The sequence below is a fragment of the Eurosta solidaginis genome, chromosome 4 (genome assembly GCF_040869045.1).
Source record: "Eurosta solidaginis isolate ZX-2024a chromosome 4, ASM4086904v1, whole genome shotgun sequence".
NCBI lineage: Eukaryota > Metazoa > Arthropoda > Insecta > Diptera > Tephritidae > Eurosta > Eurosta solidaginis.
The window spans coordinates 211207350-211221222 of NC_090322.1; the positions used below are offsets into that span (position 1 = coordinate 211207350).

Sequence of the window (13873 nt, forward strand, 5' to 3'; positions counted from 1 at the left end):
CTTTAAAAATCTTGGCTTTGTTTCAGATAGCTCTTAAATTTTTTTACATTTGTGCGTTAATATATTTTTCTGTTTGTATGTATATTAAGTTGTGAGAAAATTGTACCCGCACTAAGGTCAATCTGATATAAAGATAAAAACTTGTACCCTAAAATTCAAATTTTCTAAACTGAACTAATTCGCTTCCTCTGTAGACAACAAGCTATCTATTGAAATGATCCAGAGAATAGTACAAAATCTTTACTTCAGTTTGGCAGTAGTATCCACTCGTAAGATATTTACCTCTTTCATGTAGAACTAACAGTCATAAAGAAAGCATTTCGATAACTACTATCTCACAATAGCGCGTTATAATTTACCCTGGCAGTCAAGCAGCAATCAAAGCCCTTCAGGGGGAGTTCTGCTGCGGTACTTTACCTGCTTGCTAACACTGGTTCGTGTCTCTTTTCACCGAGGCAACAAATGCCAGATGGACCCTAGAAATCATATGTCCAGACAAGCTTTACCACGCAGTTATGAGAGCAGAACTAAGGTGGAATATAAACGAAATATTGCCGAGACTGTAATGAATGGCTTCTGCAGGAGCTGCAGGAACGAGAAAGGCATGGAAGGTCTTAAGCAATTGCATTGCAATTGCCCTGCTGTATCTAGCCAGGACATTTAGGGAATGTTTGAAAAAGCGCTTTATCGACTGCTGAACGGAGCATGCTGGTCATTTTGAGCTGCATTACAAGAACCCATTGGTTTAGGTTCTTACATATTGTATTGTGACTGGTGAAACCTGTTAATTATAGAAACTGGATCTGGATTGTACTCAAGTCATCCGCTCGTTTATCAGTTATATTGATTTCGTGACTCATGCAGTGACTTCCTGGAGCAGATTTACGACATTCCGAGAGAAACCACACAACTCTAGGACTGTACGGTCTAAAGCACCTATGTAACGATCTCTGTCGACAGCCCTCCGCCTTAAAGACTATATAATGTATATTGATCAGACAGATATCGTGTGGAGATGTCGAGCCTCGCTGACATCCATAAGGCATCTCAACATCTGCCTTGGCGGGGTCCCTGAGCACAGCGATATTGAAGAGAATAAAATTGCAGATGAGATGGCCAGGAAAGGCTCCGAAATGGACCTGTGTACGACCACCGCTGGGTTACCTCCTGAGAAAAAACGAGGAATATGAGATGAAGACAACGGACATGCGATGGGCCTAGCTTCTTTTTCAAGCCTAAGGGTCAATGCGCTATTTCACGATACACAAACGCAACAACAATAACAAGCTCCGTTTGCCGAAGCTGTTAGGATGAGGAGGAAGAAGAATCGACTGCAAACAAGACGACTCAGATTTCTTGGTGCATGGTTTTTCGGCAGAGATTGAGAAGGTTCATATTTCGCTCGTACTTTAGTTAATCAGAGAGACCAAGTAGTTCGGTGAAGACTATTAGGAGTTAATCTGGTTGGAGGAATGTGCTGCCACCCGGCACCCACTGAGAGTATTCTCAATAGACAAAAATGTATCCGAGTGGAAGAGCAGGAAGCTCCCATGCATGCCTTTATAACCTAACCTATGTTATATTATGTTATGTAAAGATATGCTATGTTATGTTATGTTATGCTGTTTTTGTTATGTTATGTTATGCAACTTAGTATAATACTATGTAATTATTATCATATTATGAAACGTTATGTTGTGCCATGTTATGTTATGTTTAGATACATATGTTACATTGTATGTTATGCTATGCTATGTTTCTTGTTCATTTATGTCTTATTTAGCTTTTTCAAAGTCTAAATTTGTTGCACAACATTAATCGTTCATATTTTCTTTCTCTTACAGCTGATATGAACGTGCAAAAGCTCATTGCAATTCGTCTATCTATATACGTAACAAACTTTCCATATAACTCACACGTACGCATGACCTTCGAACTTTAGAGTTTTGATTTAACATACTCATTATCATTTAGAATTTGCGCTGCTCATAAACTGCAAGGACAAATATTTCAAGGATTTCACGCTATTACACTGCCAATTTGTGCTCACCGCTGCTATTTTAGATACACTCGATTGCAAATATTGAACAAAAAATATAGATAGAGAGTGAGTGAATGCGTGCGACATCACGACGATAATATATTCTTTAGTCACAATTAAGGCAACAAAATGTATAAGTTGCTAGCCGGTTTAAAAACATATCTGAAATGGCAGCCCATTCAGACGGACAATGCCATTTTTCGCCTGCACAACTCATTTACGACAGTTTTATTGCTCACATGCAGTATGGTTATTACGGCCACACAATTTGTAGGTCAACCGATCAGTTGTATTGTGAGTGGTTTGCCAACGCACGTCGTGAATACGTTCTGTTGGATTCATAGTACATTTACGATGCCAGACGCATTCAGGCGACAGGTGAGTTAGAATTATTAAATATGTATGTAAGTCATAAAGTTATATGTGACCCGGCCTATGAAAAGGTGGCTTATGACTCAAAAAATAAATTGCGAGAAACAGCTGTTAAAGATAAACAATGAATTTCTTCAGTTTCTTAGTAGTTTTCTTTTTGATTTTTGTCATAAACCACCTTTTCATAGGCTGGGTCACATATACTTATTAGCTTAGCTTAACATGTGACTGATATGTTTTTTAATTATTATTTTTTTTTTGTTTGTGGTATCGCTTTGTGTGTGTATGCACGCTTATTCTGCCTGTCGTAGCTAAATATTAAGTTACAGTCTTCTCATATTCAAATATAAATCTCGTAGGTATATTATTAAACATTTGAGGTTTTCAAAGTGCTTTGAAAACAAGTAAAGGTGTCTATGTTCGGGTGTAACCGAACATTATATACTCAGCGTGAGCTTCAATTGTACATTTCATTTTAAATAAATTACTTTTCTACATAACACGTGGCACCGCCCGTCTCCATATTTCCTCTTACAATAAAATTTGATAAAAATATCATTGATTCAAAACTATTTTTTGCTAAGTTATAGCTTATTATTCTAGTCTACGACCATTTTAAATTTGTTTTATATCTAAGTTGCCGTGGTCTTTAACCAATCCCGTCCATTTTCACTAGAAATATTTTCTGCTATAAGGAAACTATGTGTACACAATTTCATTACGATATGTTAATTTTTCTTCGAGTTATGGCTCACGAAACATAGAAAATTGCTTAGTCATAAAAGGGGTGGTGCCATGCCCATTTTCAAAAATTTTAGTGTTTTCCAATTTAATGATATAGTTCAATTTAGAAAGTAAAATTCTATTGATACAAAGCTCTTTTTCGCTAAGATATAGCTTATTATTTTCGTCTACGACCCTTTTAAAAATCCTTAATATAAAAGTGGGAGTGGTCTGTAACCAATCTCTTCCATTTTTTCTAGAAATATTTCCTGCTATAGGTAAAATTTGTTTACCCAATTTTATTACGATCCGTTAATTTTTCTTCGAGTTATGGCTCCCGAAACATTGAAATTTTCTTGTCATAAAAGGGGCGGGGCCACGCCCATTTTTTAAATTTGAAGTTTTTCCTATTTATTGTTATAAATCCTCTTGACATAAGAGATTTATACCCATCTATACCACTATCGGAGACTTTGGACATAGTTAGCTCAACAATAGTTCATAACACAAAAAACAAAGCATCAATTTGACAATACCTGCTCATATACCTACGAACTATAAATACAGGACAAACAACAACAACAGATCAGAACGAAAATCGACACTGATGATGGCACAACGCCGAAACCGGTTTGTCTCAAAACCAAACAAGGGATGACGGAAAATCGTTCCAATATACATCATTTATCCACCCTGTCGGAAAATTAACCAAACAAGATAAGTCAATAAAATAAGCTATATAATTTGTTGAGGTACTCCAGTACGAGCCCTTCGTTATTAGTAGTTAAAACGCATAGTATGTCATCCACGTATCTAGCATAAAATGACACGCCTAATTTGGACTTCAGCTCCTGTATGTACTTTTCTTCTAGATTTTGCATGAACACTTCCATAAGAATTGCTGATGTGGGGCTTCCCATTCCAAGACCGTTTGTTTGTCTATATATTTTATTGTTGAATTGGAAATAGTTTTGACGTAAAGTGGTTCTTAGCGTATTTGTGATTTGCATACTTTTCACTTTCTTTTTTGTATTATGAACTATTGTTGAGCTAACTATGTCCAAAGTCTCCAATAGTGGTATAGATGGGTATAAATCTTTTATGTCAAAAAAAAAATCCAATTTGCTGTTTCTTGTTAGGTCTACGGTCTCGAGTCTCTCTATTAGTTCTGTTGTGTTAGCTATTGCATATTCGTTCCTTAGCTCCAGAGTATCTATCAATATCGTTTTTAAATATTTGGACAGTTTGTAACATGGTGCCGATTTAAAATTAATGATGGGCCTCATTGGCGTGTCCGGCTTGTGGATTTTTGGTAGCGCAACCAGTGGAGGAGCCGAAGGGTTCATTTGGACCAATCTATGTACCATGTTAGAATCTACTATATTTGTTGCATTTTTATAGCAACTTTGATTTGTTTTTGGTATTCATCTGTGGGATCCTCTCTCATTCTACGACATTTCATTTCCTCTATGAGATCCTCGGTTTTGGATATATATTGCTCTTTTTCGATTAGCACAGTGGTGTTTCCTTTGTCCGCTTTCGTTGTGGCAATATTGTTTTTCCTTAGTTTATGCCGTAGATTCTTTATTGCTTTCTCCTCTGTATTCGGTTTTTGTCCTTCCTGTGCTTTCACCTCCTTTTTTATGATTTCCCTGCACATGAGTCTTGCGTGCTCCTGTTCTTCCTGTGGTATCAATGATATTGCGATCTCCGCATCTACAATCGCTTGGTCCGTTTTTCTTACTGTATTCTGGTCTATGATATTGTGCTTCAGGCCCTTTTCGAGAAGTTGTGCCTCTTCCTTGGTAATGGCCACTGTTGTGAGGTTAACGAACTTGTCATGAAACTGGTGAGTGTTTTGGTTTTGGTTACCCTCGCGTCGTCCTGCCAGCTTGTCCAATTTTCGGTTCAGCGACCTGTATTTTTGTTGTAGTTCCTGATCGACCTCTGTCTTAATGCGGTCGAAACATTCCATTAATGCAGTCGTAGTTAGTTGTTCTGCCAATCTTAAATGGATAGATAATAACTCGGCATTTATCTCATCCTTCTTCGAGTATAAGCTTTCCAACTCATATTTTAAAAAATCCTTTTCCGCTTTTCTAACTGTTTTCCTGCTAGATCTGGTATTTGCCTTTATTGTTATTTTTGCGAATTTCGGAGTAACATTCAATTCCAGGCATTGTTTGTTGAACCAAATGCTCGCCTTTGCTCTATATATTTTCAGTAAGTGTCGCTTGTAAATTGTTAGTAGTCCGTTCGCGTTCAAGTTAAAAGGCTGACAAGCAATAACTGACTTATCTTGTTTGGTTGAAAGTACATACAGGAGCTGAAGTCCAAATTAGGCGTGTCATTTTATGCTAGATACGTGGATGACATACTATGCGTTTTAACTAATAATAACGCAGAGCCCGTACTGGAGTACCTCAACAAACATCACGGCAATATAAAATTTACAATGGAAACCGAAAAAGACGGAGGAATCAACTATCTAGACCTCACGGTAAATATTGATAAAGAAGCCAAAAGATTTAACTATGACATATATACAAAGTCAACGGCCACCGACACAATAATACACAATAGCATAAAAATGCAGCATTAAGGCACTTATTACATAGACTTGAAAGAACACCTCTTACACAAGAGGCATATAAGAGAGAACTTGAGGTCATATATAATATCGCTGCAAACAACGGATATAAAAAAGCACTAGTAGATAAGCTCAGATTTTATCACAAGTGGGCGTTGCCACGACCATTTTAAAATAGTTTTTCAAATTTTTATCAAGAGTCTCAATATCACATGTCATATTTCAACATTCTAGGTGTATTATTTACTAAATAATCAAGTTTTTTGTGTTTTCCGAAATGTTGTATATATAAAAAGTTGGCGTGGTTATCATCCGATTTCGCTCATTTTCAATACTAATCTATTCTATGGGTCCAGGTAAGCTCGTGTACCAAATTTGGTGAAGATATCTCAATATTTACTCAAGTTAACGTGTTAACGGACAGACGAACGGACGGACGGACATGGCTCAAACAAATTTTTTTCGATACTGATGATTTTGATATATGGAAGTCTATATCTATCTCGATTCCTTTATACCTGTAGAACCAACCGTTATCCAATGAAAGTTAATATACTCTGTGTGCAAAGCACGCTGAGTATAAAAAAAAAACATACATATCTAACCTGTAGGAATATTCTGTGGTAGCTTTATTACTATTTTTTGTGTGCTGCGGCATTATGAGGATGGCTTCGCAATAGTTCTGATGTTTCTCAATGGTCTATAACAACACAACAACAGCACTTTGACTATGTCTGTATTCCGAACACAAACAAATCGATATCGAATAACTTGGAAAATTGCACATCATGTTTTAAATTGTTTTGGTTTCGTCAGCGTGCATACGCTATAGCGTTGCCAAATGTCCCGTATTGGCCGGGACATCCCGTATTTTTCACAAATTATAAAGTGTCCCGCCGGGTAATGCTATGTCCCGGCATTTTCACAATATCAAAATTAATAAATTATAATCAAAATTAATAAATATAAATCTATATAAGAAACATAGCCATATTTACGGCTTCGATTGTATTCAGCTCATTAGCATTTTGCATTCAACTCTGTAAAGAAGAAAAATTCATCCCTACTATGGTTATGAATATTGTCAATGTTTGACATTTCGCACACCTAAATATTAATTTTGCAAGGCAAGAGTTGTGTTTTAAAATAACGTTTGGAAAATGAATCCATGGAATATTGAATTCGCATTAAACACAGTGAACGCATTAATTGTTAGCCTGTTTCATAAAAATATTTGTTATAAATAAATGAGTTTAAAAAGTTTAATTATATTGTGACGAATATTAGCAACACTAAGGGATACTATCATCTCTATGCCGATGCTAAGCAGTGACTTGTATGCACATCAATAGATCAATCATTATGCCTACATATATGTACGTACACGCAGCGGAGAAGATACGCAGAAACACATGCAGATATCTTATCTGAGATGCTCCCAAAAGTATGCAATTATAACTGTGGAAGTGTCGCTCACAATTACACGCGCATATGAGAAGCTATACACGTGCATCTGTAGTTATAATTAAATAGCAGTAACTAAGTAAATTCTGCAAATGCCTAGAACTAGGCAACGAGAAAACCAGACAGTATAAATGGCGACAACAGTAGAGGCACGACAATCAGTTTCATTTAAGCAAGCTATTGGTTGTGAAGTACTTTAATAAAGGCCATTTTGCATTATTAAATATTGGAGTTATTTATTCAACAGTTTAGCGATACGAACGTTAGTAGAAGATTTGGAATAAGCGGAATGGCAGTAAATTCGTTACAATATCTAAAAATTATTTCGACGAATGAGCAACCCATACAAATACTATATAGGTGTTTCTTATTTTTCAAATGTCCCGGGAAGTTTTTAAAAATCCCGGGAATTTGGGTCAAATCTGAGGTTTGTCCCGTGAACCCGAAATAAAAATCTCGCAACCCTAATACGCTAAGCAAACGGTACACCAAGCGATCGGCATTGATTCCCATATGGCAGGTCAATGATTTGCTTAATTATATAGAAGTGATTGAAGCTTATGATGTTATTGTTTTAGGTGTATAACGTCAACCCTGCTTACAAACTCTCGAATTCCCGATTTTGCCAAAAGCTTATTTCGCAAAGAGCAATGGAAGCATGTGTTTCGCTAATTCCATACCAACACGGCAGCCACGTTACCAAAGACACAAACGGGAAATTCGAGGAGCTTGAAATGTAGTGAGAAAGGAATAATACTCAACTAACAACAATGATCTTGTAACTGGCCTTCCCAGGGCTGTATGAAGCTGGCACTCCTAAATGCGAATTTTTTAATTAAAACTATATGGTTCGTTTACCGAGGGTTAGCCCACCCTTTTTGTTCACTAGCCCATCCTTGGCAAAACAATTATCGCGAAAAAACGTTCCAAGTTCAAAAACACCTATAATCAAAAAGAAATGCAAAATTACTGTCTTTTCTCTGTCTTTTACTAGGATAGCCCACTCTTTTTTCCAAAAAAAAAAATCGTATGAAACTATTTTTAAGTAGATAAACCCCCAAAAATAACAAAGGCAAAATGATTTTCGATGAAACTGAAAAATGTTGTTACTTGGCCTATATCATTAGACAAGTATTTTTTCTTTTGGCCGGAAAAATTTGATTTTCGAATTTCGAAAGTTTCGTTTAGGGGTATCGATATTTTGAACCAATCATTTCTTTTTTCTAATGCGCATAACTTTGTCAAAATAAAATTTGACAATTTCCGTGCATGCGTTTTATGACTGTCACATGTCCAGTAAAAATACTGCTACATTCCGAATACAAATATGAGTCACATCTGATTCATAAGTCACATGTGACTCATTTCACAGAATGTTGTTATGTTATGCTTGGTCCATACTTTCCGAATGTATGAAAAGGCTTCGTTGATTCAATGAGAACTCCCACTGTATTGGAAATCTCTCCTGAATAAGGCCTAAAACTAACTTGGTATTCAAAAATGTCATCAGTTATCAGCTATTTAACGGGAGATGTTGCTTGTACTCGATCTACCTCAGTGATTAGTGAAACAGACTACCTAATAACGTAGATATGTATTAACAGTCATCGACAAACTGCAGCGATTAGGAATCAAGTAAATACTTGATATACCGCGCATTGAACCAAACCAATTTTTTTTTAGAAATTTATCAGTTTTTCGAAATTAACCTCCAAAACATAGTTATGGGCATTGTGAATACATACAAATGAAAAATCTTTCTATTCTTCCATTGCCATACCTACCTGTCAAATAATAGCTGACAGGGAGAACGGCTGTCGCGAATGGCCAGAGAATGGAAGAAAGGTTTATTTTTTGCTCGCGGTTATTAAATTGAAGTGCCATGAATTGCTTTCATCAGCTTTTCTTTTAAATGTGTATACAGAAAATCAGACTACATATTAATATTAATTTCTAAAATCTAGTTAATAGATTAAATGTGAGCAGCCAGTTAAGCAAACATTTTAAAATATGTAAAAAATGCAATATAGCAGTCGTCTTCAAAAATGTTTGAAAAACACTATTGAGCAAATGATTTAAGAAATCGAACAGCGATTGAACAGGTGATCGAGGCTGTTTACTATTGTGAACGTTTTTGTCACACATTCGCCACTTGTATGAATTCACAATGGTTATGGGCTTTCGAAATTCGAAATTTCTATACAGAGTCATTTATAAGTATAAACATGCATACAAAGAATAAATAGAATTTAAATCAACCCAACCGATGTAGGCATATGCAGATAGCTATTTGTGTGCCTGCACGATAACAATTGAGGTCGGCAATGGGGGCTAGTTGCTTTCGTAGGGGCCAATACACGCCAGCATTTCATGAATATTTCCACAATGAAGTAAGCAAAAGCAAACCAGCAGACAAAAAAATACAAAAAAAATATCGGCATGAAAGCATTCATTTAAATTTTGTATGCAGGTCCATACAATGGCTACTGCGCATGCGCGTTGATTCGTTTTGCAAACAAATTCTTTCTTATAATTTGTTTACAAGTAAAGTAAGCGTGCTGCAAAAATAACATAAAAATTATAAAAAAAAAATCAATAGCACATCACTGGGAAGTTTTTATACAATGTCTGCAAGAGGAAATATTATACCATCAAGCAGCGATTGAATTGGTAGTCCCTTGTTGTGGTTCTTATAAGCTCTTCGTAGAATAGGAAATTAAATACGTTTATGGTTATGCTTCAATGGCGTGCTTGTTCTTATGTTGTAGGTTTTTGTGTTAAAAAGGTTGAATTTGTGTGGTTGGTAGCAGATAGTGCTAAAGTTTTGTATACCCATTTTTTTTATTTTGCACAATTCATGCAGTGTTTTTCTTAAAAGCTTTATCAGAAGTTTTCTTGTCTACTCCGCGTAGTAATTCATATTCTTGGATAAAAACAATCTGTGATCCGATTATTGTAGTGATATATATCTCCTTCGCCCCTCTCGATTGTAAGTATTTTTTTTCGAACTTCTACGCTGAACTTTGTTTATAGGTTAGGTGAAAGAGCGCACTAGGGAATTTTGAAGGCTTTCACTCGGCGACATTTTTGTCTATTGTATTCTCAGTGAATGCTGGGAAGAAGTGCCGGCAAATTTAAGTCTCTTACCTCCGCCAGATTATCGAAAGATCATGCGCCCAGAAATCTTAGTGATTTTGACTATAGACCTATAAATCGGCAGATCTTCTCATAGGTGCTAAGGGTAAAATCATCCTCGAAGTATCAGTGTGGTTTGCCAATGCCGTTTAATGACGTCCGTAAGTATTCGCACTGTAGATTTATTAATTTTTAGCAGAAATCTAGTTATTTTCTATTCCAAATATTTATTTATTTTTATTTATTTAAAACTATTGTCGACTCAAAAACAAAGTGGTCGACTGCTAAGAATAATAGATTCAATTACAAGAAAAAGGTGCTCAGAAAGGAGCTCGGTGCCCATAAGGGGGCTGACGCAGCGTGCTCATAAAGGAGCCGGATGCCCAGTAGGGGGAACACGCGAACTGCATGCAACGAGGTTAATAGTTAATTATTTATTTATTTCGTTTAAAATATCAAGCCAAACACAAGAGTATGGCAGTATGTAAAGCAGCAAATGAACATTCGAAGCTAATACAGTTGTACAGGTCGTTATATTGTGAACACCAAATGCGCATATGATTATTTATTTACTTAATTATTTAAAGTCGACAACAAACGTAATATGTGCAATATAATATATGGATCTCTCAATCATCCCAGTTGGCCCATAGCTAACTCGTTGTCCTAACAGTGGTATTCCCCGATTTTCCTCTTGAGATCCATAGTAAACTTCGATAAATCACCTCCGGGGATACCTCAAAAGAGAGAAATTCGACAAAATTTGGTGACCTGCTTATTCTTCGTATTAAGCCCTTTTCCTTTTCGAGCCGTCCATGTAGATTGTAATTTCCCTATTAACTAATATGCCCTATATCTGCTCTTCTCCTCAAAGCTACTCTCTATTCAGTACCTACAAGTCAACAACTGACGTGGTTAAGTCCATGTCTGAAGTTAGGTCAATTTTGCTACTGTATATTCGTCTCCGTATTGGCTGTTTTCCGCATTTTAACTTATCTCAGTCTAACAGTGATCTTTGTGGTCAAACCTTGCAGGATATCAGTCATTTTTTTATGTAGTTCAGTTGCAAATTGACAGAGGGAATTTTTGCTTTTGTATGAGCAGGACTTACTCTGTTTGGTTGGTGCTGTTATCGTAAGCTTAGCTACCAGTATTTATAGAATTGTGATCTACGATGATTGCTACTATTTGGCGTATAGAAATTTTACCCATCTGCGTCTCCCTGAAATTACACAGAGTTTCCTTGCTGCAGACGGTGCATTAGCCATCAGACTTCCTTACGGTGTTAGATTTGATCAAAGTAGTAATTTTTTTAAGTATTGGTGTTTTGTTTTGTTGTTGTAGCGATTAAGTCACTCCCCGAAGAAACTTGGGGTCGCCAGAGCCAAGTTGTTCCAGCTCTGAGCTCCACAGCCTTTGATGCTCCATTTACCATAAATGAACGACTTTTCCTCTCACTAAAGCTTCAACAACTGCTGACAAAACTATAGTCCCTTGTATACAAATTTTACAAGTTCGTTTCTTAAGTCTTTCGAAGAATATATTGTAACGAATTTACTTGTAAATCCTCTTATTTGCCATTTTGCTAAGTTCGTATCACTAAACTGTTGAATAAATAACTCCAATATTAAATAATGGAAAAATGGCCTTTATTAAAGTACTTCACAATAACACTTATACTTTGCAACTAGCTGGCTTAATAACCAAACCGATAGCTTAAATGAAACTGACTTTCAAAATAATACTGCTATGGTTCGCTAGATAGCGTCTTAATCGAAACTGCTTGATAGCTCAAATCAAACTGAATTACAGCGCCTCTACATTTGCTGCCTTTCATATTCTCTGATTTCAACGTTCGCATCTTCTAGGCGCTTCCAGAATCTACTAGTTGCCATCAGCTCTCAAACTTCTTAGCGTAACTAGAATTGCACGATTTTATAGCTTCTCTCATTGCATACTTTCAGGAGTATCTCAGATATATGCATGTGTTTGTGCACTGACTCTCCGCTGCTCGTATACGTACATGGTACATATGTGTAGACGCAATATTGTTTCGTTTATGTAGATACATAATGATTGAATTATTGATGTGAATTCACGTCACTGCTTAGCATCGACCTAGAGGTAGCAGCACCCCTTAGTTTTGCTAATATTCGTAACAATATAAAATTATCCTAGAATTCGAAAAAAAAATAGCAAAGTATTTCAAAAAATCTTTTTAAAGTCCAAAACGCATCCACCTCATTAGATTCTGTTAAACTGCAGCTTCTGCCAATTTGAAGGGAAAAATTAGAAAAGCATACCGAAAGTTTCTTTCCGCTTGGCAAGAATCCTCCAAGAGATATATATCGTGCTAAACTGTTAACAATATTAATATCGCTCAAAATTGAGAAAATACAATCGCTGGCAATAACCCAATTACGACCTGAAAATGGAAAAAAGTTCCTCTCACTTTTTTAAAGACGCTCAACTGAGTACACTTTATTCTTTGCTCCGCCTATCACGACGAAGATCCTGGGTTCACGCCCAGGGCAAACCAACATCGAATATTTAGAAAAAAGTTTTTTCAATGAGAAAAAAATTTTATAAGCGGGGTCGCCCCTCTGCAGTGATTTGACAAACACTCCGAGTGTATTTCTGCCATGAAAAGCTTATCAGTGATAATTAATCTGCCTTGTAGATGGCGTGCGAAGTCGGCATAAATCATGAAGATCCCGTCCCGCCAATTTGTGGGAAAATTAATAGGAGCACGATGCAAATTGGTTAGAGAGGCTCGGCCAAAAATTTCTTTGAAGGTTATCGCCCGTTACATATATAAAAAAAGACATATTTGTTTACTTGTATTGTAATCGTGTTTCCCGAGGTCCATGTAGTATGTGGTTTTTCTACTACCTATACTTTACTTAGTAAGGTTAATTAAACAAAGTGAAAGCGTTTCTTAAATTGTTTTATCTTGAACTCGTTTTGTTTTTGCCTGACACTAAAAATTTTACCCACGTTAAATACTGTTTTAAAAAAAAAACCACTGCAGTTAATAGAGCATGCATCCGTACCTACGAAATAAGAGAAACACTTTCTGCGCCCTAACACGCATGCGTAACTGCTTGAGGGGCTTACTGAAACACATAAATTAAATAGGGCGGGCACAATATATACACACGTGCATATAGGTATCCAAAATGACAATGTAGCAGAGCTGCCAGATTGGTAATTATTATGCTAAGCAAACAAATCAAAAATACGTGCAACTACATATACCCTGCAAAAATTGGTGCCAAAAGTAAGTGGTCTGCGACCGATCTCTTTTTTTCAACATTGGGGCATAATTCATCTCCTCTAGTAGGTTTTTGGTACAGTTGGGATTAGTCAGTTTATAATTTATGTAGCCAATTTGAAGAAACAATAAAAAAACGGCAAAGAAATGAATAAAATAAAAATTATTGAAAATAATTATTTAAGAAAAATGCGGAGCCCTATAAAAAAAAAATAAATGTAATGCGCGATAACCTCCGAAGAGATCTACGGCCGAGCTTCTCTTCCAATTTGCG

The 13873-nt window shown here is 36.3% G+C and overlaps 2 protein-coding genes across 5 annotated transcripts in view; one reads left to right on the forward strand and one right to left on the reverse strand.

The window, feature by feature from the left end:
- The window catches only part of LOC137250944 (uncharacterized), a 366851-nt gene that overhangs the window by 324745 nt on the left and 28233 nt on the right, over positions 1-13873 (reverse strand). The gene's annotated exons all lie outside the window — the stretch shown is intronic.
- The window catches only part of ogre (optic ganglion reduced), a 110333-nt gene that overhangs the window by 73307 nt on the left and 23153 nt on the right, over positions 1-13873 (forward strand). For 2 of the 3 annotated variants that reach the window (XM_067784693.1, XM_067784692.1), the window contains one exon: positions 1845-2419. In XM_067784693.1, coding sequence (XP_067640794.1) covers positions 2171-2419 — 249 coding nt within the window. In that variant the 5' untranslated portion in view covers positions 1845-2170. The remainder of the gene's footprint in view (positions 1-1844; positions 2420-13873) is intronic. The other variant, XM_067784695.1, reaches the window with a different exon arrangement.